Below are 13,635 nucleotides of genomic sequence, written 5' to 3'. Positions count from 1 at the left end.
GGTGGCTCAGTGGTAGAGTGCTTGCCTTGCATGCATGAGGCCCTGGGTTTGATTCCTCAGCACCACATAAGCAGAAAAAGCCAGAAGTGGGGCTGAGACTCAAGTGATAGAGTGTTGGTCTACAGCTGAAGAGCTGGGGGACAGCACCCAGGCCCAGATTTCAGGCCCCACAACCAAAAAAAAAAAAAGAAACAAAGAAAGAAAGAATCTATTGGCGAAACTGCTGGAAATGTGGCTTAGTGGTAGAGTGCCCATCCAGCATTCATGAAGCCTGGGTTTGATTCCTCAGTACCACACAAACAGAAAAAGCTGGAGGTGCTGTGGTTCAAGTAGTAGAGTGCTATCCTGAGGAAAAGAAGTTCAGGGACAGTGTCCAGGCCTGAGTTCAAGCCCCAGGACTAGCCAAAAAACAAATCTATTGGTGGGATTTGGGTAGAGGGCTCATTATCTCTCTAGCTACCATGTAGGAATGGCAGCAGCATGTACACTTAGGAAGCCATTTCAAGAATCCAGGTAAGGGCTAGAGGCATTGTTCCTAGTGGTAGAGCATGTGATCAGCATGAAAAAGTACCTAGGTTCCACATCTGCCTCCCCCCCATATATATATATATATATGCAAAGTCTAGTAGTGAGGTGATGAGTTGGGCTATCAAGACTTGGGGTTATCAGTAGAAAATCAAGTGAATTACATAATAACAATATAACAATAACAACAAATGTTTTCCTTTGCAGAAAGAGAGTGCTAACAGAGAGGCTGATCTGCATGGAAGCCAAAAGAAGGAGCCTCAGAAAAGGCTGTTGGCAGGAATTTGCCAGTGAAGAAAGACTGAATTTTGGAGAATCAGGGTTTTCCTCCCTGGGGGGGCAGACACTGATACAGAAATAGTTTGCTGACCTGAATGATAAGATAGCTCCCTATCTTGCCCTGATTCTCTGCTCATCCAACATCCCAAGGTCCCTTAATTGGTGCTCTGACTATAATGTTCAGATTCTCATTAGGAATAAATTGGTATCAATTTATTGGTATCAATTTCCTATGACTATGATGTGTCTCACACACACATCCAGAAGAACTGACAGCCAAGATCAAGCTGGTCCCACCAGTTCCTTTTATACTGGGCAGCCTAACAGGAGTAGCCAGTGTGTTTCATCTTCTACAAATTCCTCATTCTACTTTCTGTCTTCCACACAGGCTGCTACATCTATATTACTCTCCAATTAAAAGACCTCTAATGGTCAATTTCCAATGCCTAAACTGTACAGTATAGCCTTAAAGATGTGTTGTTATTGACATTAGTCTACTCTTCAAGGCCCTTCTAATGCTTTCCTTTGATGAGCCCCAGAGGAGCAATAAAGACAAGATGACTTGGATAGTACAACATAGACACTGACCTTAAAAAACTGACAGCTGCACTCTATCTGCCTCACTACCAAACCTCCTGCCTGAACTGTCAGATGCAGTCCATTGTCAACTCCCATCTGTACTTGTCACCATATCATGAATTAAAACAAACTTGAAGATAAGATCACTGTCCTTGCTTTTTAAAGCTAAAATCCTTCATTACAGTGCTAGGACCAACCCATGTATTAGCCACTGAAATTCTCTGTGTTCCCTAAGCAAGCCATCTTCTTCTTTTAAGTATCTTCAGGATGATCCCTGGAATGAATACCTTCTAGCTCTTTGGTTGTCTATGTAATCTGTCTGGGAAATTCAGTCATTTCCTCTAGGCAAAGCCTTTCTTACTCCTCCTCCATTCACTTTTTTTGCACTTATACTTTACTTTGTAAAATGAAGTCTCATCTTACATAAGGATTGCATTTTAACATCAGAAACTATAAATTATCAGACTTACTATTAGAAATTCCTTAGGAAGGTGCCAACCAAGAGATTGCCATATTGTCTCTTTTTTTTTTTTTTTTGGGTCCAGTCGTGGGACCTGAACTCTGGGCCTGGGCACTGTCCCTCAGCTCTTCAGCTCAAGGCTAGCACTCTACCACTTGAGCCACAGTGCCACTTCCGGCTTTTTTCTTTTTGCTTATGTGGTGCTGAGGAATCGAACCCAGGGCTTTGAGCATGCAAGGCAAGCGCTCTACCACTGAGCCACTTTCCCAGCCCCGCCATATTGTCTCTTATTGACTATAGAGCTAGTTTCTCTCCCACATGGCAACAAGTTACTGTTTATTTGCACACCAAGTGGAATATTTCATTTAGATGTCAGATTGAAATGGCTACTCACATTTATTGTATATATTGTATATATTATAAGGAATGTACATATTATAAGGAATCTCAGACCTGTTAAAACTATCCACTACCATTTCCCCCTTAAGGCTTTCCCTGTTGCCCACAATAGCCTCCCACCATTTTCCCTTCTTACTAAGCTGGGACTCGGATAAGAACTCACCTCACTTTAAGACAATACACAGCCAAGCTCTGGTGGCTCACTAATCCTAGCTACTCAGGAGGCTGAGATCTGAGGATGGTAGTTCGAAGCCAATCCAGGCAGAAACATTCATGAGACTCTTATCTCTAATCACAAAAAAAATAAGCCAGGAGTGGAGCTGGGCTCAAAGTGGCAGAGTGCTAGTTTTTGGCCAAAAAGCTCAGAAAAGTGCCCAGTCCCTGAGTTCTAGCCCCACAACCACCACTACCAACAACAACAAAAAGCTGATATGACCCCTTTGTACCACAATTTCCTGTTGTAACATTACTTGTCTACTTAGCCAGGCTTGAATGCTCCTGAAGCGCTCAGGACAAACACTCAGGGCTTCTCACAAGGCAGCACAGAGCAGGCAGCAGCAAAATGAGAAAATTAAAAAATACTTTTTTTGCCAGTCCTGGGACTTGAACTCAGAGTCTGGGCACTGTCCCTGAGCTTCTTTTGCTCAAGCCCAGCTCTCTACACTTGAGCCATAACACCACTTCCAGCTTTTTTATTTATGTGGTACTAAAGAATCAAACCCAGGACTTCATGCATGTTAAAGCAAGCACTTTACCACCTAAGCCACATTCTCAGCCTGAAATTAAATATTTCACTCTTAAGTTTACTCACCTAAGTAATTGATTCAGGGGGACCTTGAGCTGCATTTTTTTGTCAGTATTGGGGCCTGAACTCTGGGCCTGGGCACTGTCCCTCAGCTCTTCAGCTCAAGGCTAGTGCTAGCCACCTTCCCAGCCTCTGCATTTTTTTTTTTGGGTCTGGTTGTGGGGCCTGAACTCTGGGCCTGAGCGCTGTCCCTCTGCTCTGCAGCTCAAGGCTGGCACTCTACCACTTGAGCCACAGTGCCACTTCTGGTTTTTTTCTTATGTGGTGCTGAGGAATCGAACCCAGGGCCTCAGGCATGCAAGGCAAGCGCTCTGCCACTGAGCCACCTTCCCAGCCCCACTCTGCATTTTTTTTTGATGAGTGTAAATAACTATGCAGAAGAGAATTATCTGGCCAGAAGGCTGTCACCACCATGCCAGTTTGTCCATGTTCTCTTTTTTAAAAAATATTTTTTATTGATATTAATTACATAAATTTCACAAATTTCACAGTATTATGGGATAGTGATACTTAAAGTCACAAACACATTTTAACCTTCACAAGGCAAATTGTCATTATTATGGTCTATAAAGTTTGTGACTTCTATGAGCTTTGACAATAGAACAATTTCTTCCACATTGGGTGATATGTACACTTCTTTCCTTTTGCTTAGTGTAAGCTATTCCCTTCCGTTGACTGTCCTTGAATTGCTTAGTTCGTTTTCATCAATGTCCAGTGCAGCTGATGGGCCCCTCTGTTGTATATTTCCCCATTTCGCTCTGATTCTGTGCCCTCCTCCTAGCTTCCCTCAAAATATATACCAAATATGTGGTCAAGAACATGAAGTCATTTAGAAATGACACGACGAATTAAGCAGAGGTCTTTTGTTTCTCGAGTCCTGTTTACTTTGTCATATCTCCTTGAATTTTTAATTTAACGTCCACATATCAGGGAGACTATGTGCCGTTTGTCTCTCTGCTCTTGACTTACCTCACTCAAAATGATTTGTTCTAGTTCCCTGTGAATGCCATTATTTTGTCCTTTCTAATGGCTGCATAATATTCCATTGTATATAGGAAGCACAATTTTTGGATCTGTAGAGGGGGGTCTGGGTTGTTTCCATATTTTGGCTATTGTGAACAGTGCTGCAATAACACGCAATGGAGGTGCATGTGTCCTTGTATCCTGGTTCCTATTGCTCAGGGTAGATGCCTGGGAGTGGTATGGCTGGGTCATAGGGGAGGTCTTTATTTAGCTTTCTGAGGTACCTCCAGACGCTTTCCAAAGTGGTTGTATTAGTGTACATTCCCACCAGCAATGCAGTAAAGTTCCTCTTTCTCCACATCCCCACCAGCATTTGTCATTGGCTGAATTTAGGGTGTGGGCCCTTCTGACTGGGATAAGGTGGTATCTCAGTGTTGTTTTTATTTGCATTTCCTTTACAGCCAGGGATGATGAACATTTCTTCATGTATTTATTTGCCTTTTTTTTTTTTGTTGGTCGTGGGGCTTGAACTCTGGTCTTGGGAGCATTCCTTGCACTCTTCAGCTCAAGGTGAGCGCTTTACCGCTTGAGCTACAGCGCCACTTCTGGTTTTCTAGTGGTTTATTGGAGCTAAGAATCTCACGGTCTCTCCTGCCCGGGCTGGCTTTGAACCGTGATGCTCAGATCTCAGCCTCCTGAGTAGCTAGGATTACAGGCGTGAGCCCCAGCGCCCGGCTTTCTTTGCCACTTTTCTCTCTTCTGAGAAGTCTCTCTTTAGCTCCCTTGCCATTTAATGCTTGGTTTGTTTGATCTGGGAGGGATTAGTTTCTCGAGTTCCCTGTATATAATAGATATTAGGTATCTGATACATTGGTGGTAAATAGTTTTTTCACAATTAGTTGGCTGTCTTACTAGTTTGGTTGGTAGCTATGTCTTCAGCTGTGCAGAAACTTTTTATTTTAAAGTAGCCCCATTCATTGACTCTTTTCAACTTGTGACTCTGAGACTCTGTTTAGGAAGTTTCTGCCTGTGCCTATAAGTTCAGGTGTCTCTCCTACTGTGTCCTGCAGTAGTTTCTGAGATTCAGGTTTGATGTTAAGGTCTTTAATGATGTTAGTGCATGGTGACAGGCTGGTATCCATTTTTAGTTTTCTATATGTGGCTGCCCAGTTTTCCCAGCACCAATAGTTGAAGAGGCTGTTTCTTCTGCTGAATGTCTTTGGCTCCTTTGTCAAATATCAGCTGAATATAGGTATGTGATTTAATTTCTAGATCTTCTAATCTGTTCCATTTGTCTATGGGTCTGTTTTGTGCCAATACCAAGCTCTCTTTGTTAATATGGCTTTATAGTAGAGCTTGAAATCTGGTATGATCCCTCCTGTGTTGTTTCTTTTGCCTAGAGTTGCTTTTGCTATTCTAGGTCTTTTCTTGTTCCATATGAATATTTGGATTGTTTTTCTATTTCAGTAAAGAATGTCATTGAGTACATTTTTTTCTTAACCTAATAAACAGCACAAAAACACAGAATAGCTTACGAGTACAGGATGGTCCACAGCCTGGCCTCAAACAGCACTTTAAAAATACACATGTAATTCTAACCTACCTCCCTTCCTCCACCTTCTTTCATTCTATTCTGGCTATCCTTTCCTTCAAGGCTGTATTACCTTAGAGTCTCCAGCCTGCTGAGTAAGCACCCAAATCCCAGAGATGTGTGTGTGTGTGTGTGTGTGTGTGTGTGTGTGTGTGTGTGTGCAATGCTAGAGACTGAACCCATGGCCAACTGCATACTAGGCAAGTACTCTAACACTGAGCTACACCTTCAGCCTCCTAAGCATTTTAAACTGCCACAATACCTCCACATTACTCACCTCACACACAATTAGAAGCTGGGTTACACTGAACACAGAGCCAGTCCTTGTAGAGTACTTTCAATATAGTTCTCTATCTTTATTGATACACCACTGCATGCATGAGGGAAACAGTACATTATTTCTGGAAAAGATTGGAAGTCCATCACATTTCAGATGTGGAGGTAAACCCTGATGTAGGCATGGGACTTTGGCAGTCAGAGCAACTGCAGTAGGGCTCAGAGGAGCAATCTCTCCTGGTGGCAGGCTTCTGGGCAACAATCATGCCCTCCAGATCCTTCACTTTGTTTTCCACCATCTGAAGTTTTTTCAAAATTTTCTCTTGCAGACCCAAAGATAGTAAAAGATTACCACCTTCTGCAATTGGACGACCACTTCCATCTGGGTTGGCTAGCAAAGCTTGGAAAAAATCTGAGCCTTTCTTGTAAAGTTGATAGAGTGTGATCACAAAGATCATTATTTTCTAAAACAAAGAAAAGTTGAGCATTACTTGTTCATTCATGAAAATACCAGTTAACCTCTAGATGCAAAACAAAATAAGACCCAATAGTAACAGTAATCCTTCATTCCTATGCTGAGCCTTAATGAAACATTTTCACACCGACTTAATCTTTTGATTATCAACAAGAACTGAAGTGGTAGGGATTGCTGTGTGTGTGTGTGTGTGTGTGTGTGTGTGTGTGGTGCCAGGGGTGAGCTCAGGGCCTCACACTTGCTAGATGAGTGTTCTACCACTTGAGACACACACACTTCAGGCCTTATTGTGCTTGTTTTTTTTTTTTTTTTGGTCAGTCATGAGGAGCACTGTCCCTGAGCTTCTTTTGCTCAAGGCTAGCACTCTACCACTTGAGCCACAGAGCCACTTCTGGCCTTTTCTGTTTATATGGTACTAAAGAATCGAACTCAGGGCTTCATGCATACTAGGCAAGCCCTTTACCACTAAGCCACATGCCCATCCCCTTATTGCTTTTAATAATCAAATAATAAATACCATTTGCTGAAGGTCTACTGCATGCTGATAGATCTGTTTTAGAAATTACCTTGCAAAAAAGACAACATGAGGGGCGGGAAGGTGGCTCAGTGGTAGAGCGCTTGCCTTGCATGCCTGAGGCCCTGGGTTCGATTCCTCAGCACCACATAAGCAAAAAGGAAAAAGCCAGAAGTGGCACTGTGGCTCAAGTAGTAGAGCGCTAGCCTTGAGCTGAAGAGCTAAGGGACAGCACCCAGGCCCAGAGTTCAGGCCCCACGACCACCCCCCCCCAAAAAAAAGAAAAAAAAAGCCAACATGGAAGGGATCTTGATACCGGACTTCAAACTCTACTATAGAGCCATAATAACAAAGACAGCATGGTCCTGGCACAAAAACAGACCAGAAGACCAATGGAATAGAAGATTCAGAAATAAAACCACATGCCTACAGTCAGCTGATATTTGGACAAAGGAGTCAAAGACATATAGTGGAAGAAACACAGCCTCTTCATCTACTGGTGCTGGGAAAACTGGGCAGCCACATGCAGAAAACTAAAAGTGAACCCCAGCCTATCACCATGCACCAACATCAACTCAAAATGGATTAAAGACCTTAACATCAAACCTGAATCTCAGAAACTACTGCAGGACAAAGTAGGGGAGACACTTGAACTTATAGGCACAGGCAGGAATTTCCTGAACAGAGTCCAGGTCACAACAAATTGGAGAGAGACTCGACAAATGGGACTATCTTAAAATAAAAAGTTTCTGCACAGCTAAAGCTACAGCAACCAAACTAGAAAGACAACCAACTAACTGGGAAAAAATATTTACCAGCAATATATCAGACAAGGGGTTAATATCCATTATATACAGGGAACTCGAGAAACTAATCCCTCCCAAACCTAACAAACCAATTACTAAATTGGCAAGGGAACTAAAAAGAGACTTCTCAGAATAAGAGACAAAAATGGCAAAGAAACATATGAGGAAATGTTCACCAGCCCTGGTTGTGAAGGAAATGCAAATGCAAATAAAGACAACCCTGAGATACCACCTTACCTCAGTCAGAATGGCCCACATCCTAAAGTCAGCCAACGACAATGCTGGAGGGGATGCGGAGAAAGATGAACCCTATTACACTGCTGGTAGAAATGTACACTTATACAACTACTTTGGAAAGCAGTCTGGAGGGTCCTCAGAAAGCTAAACTGACCTCCTTTATGACCCAGTCATACCACTTCTAGGCATCTATCCTGAACAACAGGAACCAGTATACAAGGACACATGCCCCTCCATGTTTATTGCAGCACTGTTCACAATAGCCAGGATATGGAAACAACCCAGATATCCCACCACAGATGAATGGATCAAAAATTGTAGTATCTATACACAATGGAATATTATGCAGCCATTAGAAAGGACAAAATAATGGTATTTGCAGGGAAATGGATGGATCTAGAAGAAATCATGTTGAGTGAGGTAAGCCAAGAGCAAACAGACAAATGGCACATGGTCTCCCTGATAAGGGGATGTTAAGGGGCTGGGAAGGTGGCTCAGTGGTAGAGCGCTTGCCTTGCATGCTGAGGCCCTGGGTTTGATTCCTCAGCACCACATAATCAAAAAGGAAAAAGCCAGAAGTGGCACTGTGGCTCAAGTAGTAGAGCACTAGCCTTGAGCTGCAGAGCTGAGGGACAGTGCCCAGGCCCAGAGTTCAAGCCCCACGACCGGATCCCCCCCCCAAAAAAGGGGGATGTTAAATCCAAAATGTAAGGTGATACGACAAAATTAACAAGACTTAAGAAACAAAGGACTTCCACTCATGCTGCTGATCACATATATCAGCAGCATGTGTATATATGTGCACACCGGAGGGAAACCAGGAGGACAACACAGAACTAGAGGGAATCAGAAAAAAACATACCACAGCAGGACTCATCAGCAGCACTGGACATTGATCAAAATGAATTAAGCAACTCAATGGCAGCGATGGGAGAGAGGGAACAAGTGGGAAAGAGGGAAGAGCTGATGCTATGCAAAACAAAAGAAATGTACATACCACCCAATGTGGAAGAAATAAATGTATTGCAAAGCTCATAGAACTCATAAATGTTATAGACCATGACAGACAATTTGCCCCATGAAAGTTAGAATGTGTTTGTGACTTTAACTAAACATCACTATCCCACAATACTGTGAAATTTGGGAAATTATGTAATCACTTAATCACAATAAAGAATTTGAAAAAAAAAAGAAGTTACCTTGCCTATGTATGACTTATTTATGTAGAAAAAACAGAACTGGGTAACTATTTTGATATTGTCGCTTCCATTTTGGACCCTACCACTATTGGAAATGAGAGAACCAGGATTAGAATCCAAGAATTCTCTCTTCCATGTGTGGTACCCTGAAAAACTAGACTTCCTGGCCATAAAAAAAAAAAGTTGGCCAGGTGCTGGTGGCTCACGCCTGTAATCCCAGCCACACAGGAGGCTGAGATCACAGTTCAAAGCCAGCCCTGGTAGCAAAGTCTGTGAGTCTCTCATCTCCAATTAACCACTAGAAAACCAGAAGTGGCACTATGACTCAAGTGGTAAAGTGTTTGCCTTGAGCTGAAGAGCTCAGGGACAGCACCTAGGTCCAGAGTTCAAGCCCCACGACCAACAACAACAAAAAAATACTTTTAATGATGAGATCTGAGGATCACAGTTTGAAGCCAGTAAGGGCAGAAAAATCCCCAAGACTTTTATGTCCAATTAACAAGCGAAAAGACAAAAGTGCAGGTGTGGCTCAAGTGGTAGAGTACCAGCTTTTAACAAAAAAACAAGCAAGATTACAAGGCCCTGATTTCAAGCCCTAGGACCAGACCCTCCAAAAATGTTTTAAAATGTTAACAGTTTCCTGCTGGGATAAGAATATAACCAGCATCTTATACTATCATTGCTTATTGAATCTATATAGGCCAAGCTTGATATATACAGTATCTCCTGTAAACCTCACAAGAATCTGAGAGTAGTATGTCCATCTTACAGATCAGGAAACTAGGGTATGGAGGTGAAGTGATTGTTATTAGGTCACAGAATAGATGGCTCAACAACAATTAAACAGAAATAGTCAGACTTGTGAGCCCAGACTCTGTTAGCAGCATTAGTAGTGCCCTTCTTTTTCGGTTGAGGTATACAAACATTGTGTGTATATACACAAATGCACACACACACATGCACACACACAAACACTTCTGCTGGAGATTTAGATAAAATGGATTACAATAAATGAGGTTGTAGAGAAAAACTAAATTTGGAATCCTAAAAATTGGGTTCAAACCATAGCTTTGCAAAAACTGTAAACCCGGGCAGGTAACCAAATTACTGCACCCCAAAGGTATAGAGATGACAATTCCAGTTCTGCCTGTGATGCAAGATTTGTTGTTGTCATTGTTGTTGTTGTGTGTGTGTGTGTGTGTGAATATTGGGACTTGAATTTGGGGCCTTAGCTCTTGCCCCACTTTTTCCTTCACAGCTGGTTCTCTACCATTTCAACCACATCTCCAGTTCCAGATTTTTGCTGCTTAATTGGAGGTAAGAGACTCGCAGTTTAGGATGCCCAAGTTAGTTCTGTCCAAACACTGATTCTCAGATCTCAGCCTCCTGAGTCACCAGTCCCCACCTTATGAAAGGTTTGGAGAAGTTAAAATAGAAAGTGTATGTGGCGCCGGGCGCTGCTGGCTCACACCTGTAATCCTAGCTACTCAGGAGGCTGAGATCTGAGGATCGCGGTTCAAAGCCAGCCCGGGCAGGAGAGACCGTGAGACTCCTATCTCCAATAAACCACCAGAAAACCGGAAGTGGCGCTGTAGCTCAAGTGGTAGAGTGCTCGCCTTGAGCTGAAGAGCTGAGGGACAGCGCCCAGGCCCAGAGTTCAAGCCCCACAACTGACAAAAAAAAAAAACGAAAGTGTATGTGGCTATGATTCCTAAACAATAGCAAGATAGGAAAATAAGTGAATGCCACAAAATGATCCAGTAATAATTTCTCTTTGCACCTATCAAACGGTTCTATAAGAAAACCCTCTTTAGCTAACTGCCAGTGGCTTGCACCTGTAATTGTACCTACTCAGAAGGCTGAGATCTAAGGATCACAGTTCAAAGCTGGCTCAGACAGGAAAGTCTATGAATAAACTCTATCTCCAATTAACCATGAGAAAACAAAGTGGTGCGGTGGATCAAGGGGTAGAGTGCTAGCCTTGAGCTGAAGAGCTCAGGGACAGCACCCAGGCCTAGTTCAAGCCCTCCCAACCCCCAACACCAAAAAGCCCTCTTTAAGTTCTTTCTTCTTAAATTTCTAATGAGTTTCAATATACCTCAGGTTCCTCATGTAAAAATCAATTTCATAAAATTACTGGGATTCTCAAAAAAACACTTCACTTAGGCTATTAATAATTTATTCTTATTGGAGATTAAATAGAACTATATAAAATACTAAATATTTCTCACAATCCCAGCCAGCTAAATTTCTCTTCCCCCAATACCCTGTATGTTTAATAGAGACTTATCTTTTTAAAACAATGAAAATATGACTTCAGCTGGGCAGGAAAAGTACATGAGGCTCATCTCCATTTAACCACCAAAAAGCCAGAAGTAGAGCTCTGGCTGAAATGGTAGAGTGCTAGCCTTGAGGAAAAAACAAAAACAACAACAACAAAAAACAAAAGTAAGGGACAGTGACCAGACTGTGAGTTCAAGCCCCCATACTAGCACAAAAAAATGTGACTTTATGAATATGAATATTTCTTCATTAAAGGATAATGGCATAGTAAGAACTGAAAGGCCACACCCAAGATCCTGGTTATAAAACAGTACTTGTTCTATAATACAATCGGCACTTAAAGCAATCAAGTAAATTTAAGACTTTTAAAAGTTTGTTTCATCTATTTTGTGTTAATAGACAAATTCAAGACCATTGTAAGAGAATTATTATACTCAAAGTCTAATTGATTAGATTTTCAAGAATATTCTAATTTTAAAAAACACTGAGAACTGGTCACCCTTGTATGTGTGGTCTTAGCAGGTGGCAGTGACGTGGGAGATAACTGATCACAATGTACTTTATAGCCCAGCATTGGGAAACTGAGGCAGGGTGCATGCCTGCATGAGTGTGTGTGTGTGTGTGTGCATGTGTGTGTGCTAGTGCTGGGCACTCAGGGCCTGGACTTTTGTTCCTAAGCTTTTGTGCTCAAGGTTAGCACTCAACACTTGAACCACAGCTCCACTTCCAGCTTATTGATGGTTAATTGGAGATAAGAGTCTCACAGACTTTCCTGCCTGGGCTCGCTTTGGAATGTGATTCTCAGATCTCAACTACAAGGGAAGAGGATTTCAAGTTTGAGACTAGCCTGGGCAACATATTGAGTTCAAAGTTTGACGGATCTATAAATGAGATCCTATCTCAAAACACACAAAAAAGGAAAATTTCAATTTATAACTAAATTTCTCTGTAACAAAAGAGTACAACCTGAAGTGACCGAACGCTTCGTTTCCATAAGGTAAACAATCCTATTGCCAACAAAATCAAAAAGGAAATCCCCAGGATGGCTTGCACAGCTGCACCAAGATTATCTAGCAGCCCCAAATTTGTTTGCTGAGTTTGAGCATTAGTGTCTCCTAGAAAACTTGCTTGTAGCCAGTTCCATATTGTGCCAAGAGAGAGAGAATCTAAGAGGTTTTCCCAGGTATACGATGAAGGTGGAGATGGTGGCATTTTAAAGCAGCAGCTCCAGGAACTACATGTGCAGAGGCTTCAGGAATCTAGACATGAGTTAGAGAGAGTGGTCCAGGAGCTCAAGTGTTCTGGAGCCACTGTGAGCTGGACTTTGTGATGTCACTATTCCAGGGTCAGCTTGCTTCCCACTCACCCAGTGACCCTTCTCAGTCAGCCACCGCCTGTTTCCAGTTCATTCATCCTGCTTTCTCTAATCATTGACTAGTCCTGGCTCTATAGTATACTGTCCAATAGCACTTTCCGTAATGAGGAACCCATTCTATACCTGCCTTATCTAATATGGTGGCCCCTTACAAACTTGAAATGTGGATTGTGTTGCAGAGGGACTAAGTATTGCATTTGAGTCTCGTTTGGCTTATCTTTGAATAGATGGGGATTTTAACTTTCTTCTCAAGGTTTGACTTAGGAACACATGGTATATTTTTCTAAACCACTTTGTAAATAGAAACATGCTACACTGTAACCTATATGATATGTTAGCAAAAACAGTTATCTACTACCTACTTGTAAGGAGGTATGAAACCTTTTTGTGAGATGATTCAAAAACCTAAAAGTTTTCAACAAAAGTAGAAGGGGCACAGGAAGGAAAAAAAGTGGGAAGGGCAGTTAGTCATGACAAAAAATGTCTGACACCTAAGGTGGAGATATAGTCCTATAGATGTATTATTAGGTTGTAATTTGTTCATTACAGTTGACTGTAGCTAAGAATAGACATAGAAAAGGCTGGTGGAGTACTAATAACTATTTCTTGGCAATTAGAGGAGAACTGAGTTGCCAGACACATCCAGAATGCTCTGGAAAATTGTTTACAAGCAATTGCTATTAATATGTTAAATCTTTAGTTCCCTAAGTGTTGGCCACTGTCAGAATTCTTTCTAGAAAGGAATAAAAATGAGCTGGGCGCCGGTGACTCACACCTGTAATCCTAGCTACTCAGGAGGCTGAGATCTGAGAATCATGGTTCAAAGCCAGCCCGGGCAGGAAAGACCGTGAGACTCCTATCTCCAATAA

The 13,635-nt window shown here is 42.1% G+C and overlaps 1 protein-coding gene across 1 annotated transcript; it reads right to left on the bottom strand.

The window, feature by feature from the left end:
- Positions 1-6,023: 6,023 nt before the first annotated feature.
- Positions 6,024-12,603, bottom strand: Tmco2 (transmembrane and coiled-coil domains 2). Its single transcript, XM_013016880.1, has 2 exons — positions 12,358-12,603; positions 6,024-6,341 (listed from the first exon to the last, which is right to left on the bottom strand). The coding sequence occupies exons 1-2, from the start codon at positions 12,601-12,603 to the stop codon at positions 6,024-6,026; spliced, it is 564 nt and encodes a 187-aa protein (XP_012872334.1).
- Between the last annotated feature and the right edge of the window lie 1,032 nt (positions 12,604-13,635).

This window comes from Dipodomys ordii, unplaced genomic scaffold (genome assembly GCF_000151885.1).
Source record: "Dipodomys ordii isolate 6190 unplaced genomic scaffold, Dord_2.0 Scaffold33, whole genome shotgun sequence".
NCBI lineage: Eukaryota > Metazoa > Chordata > Mammalia > Rodentia > Heteromyidae > Dipodomys > Dipodomys ordii.
This window is presented reverse-complemented; position numbering and strand designations above follow the sequence as displayed.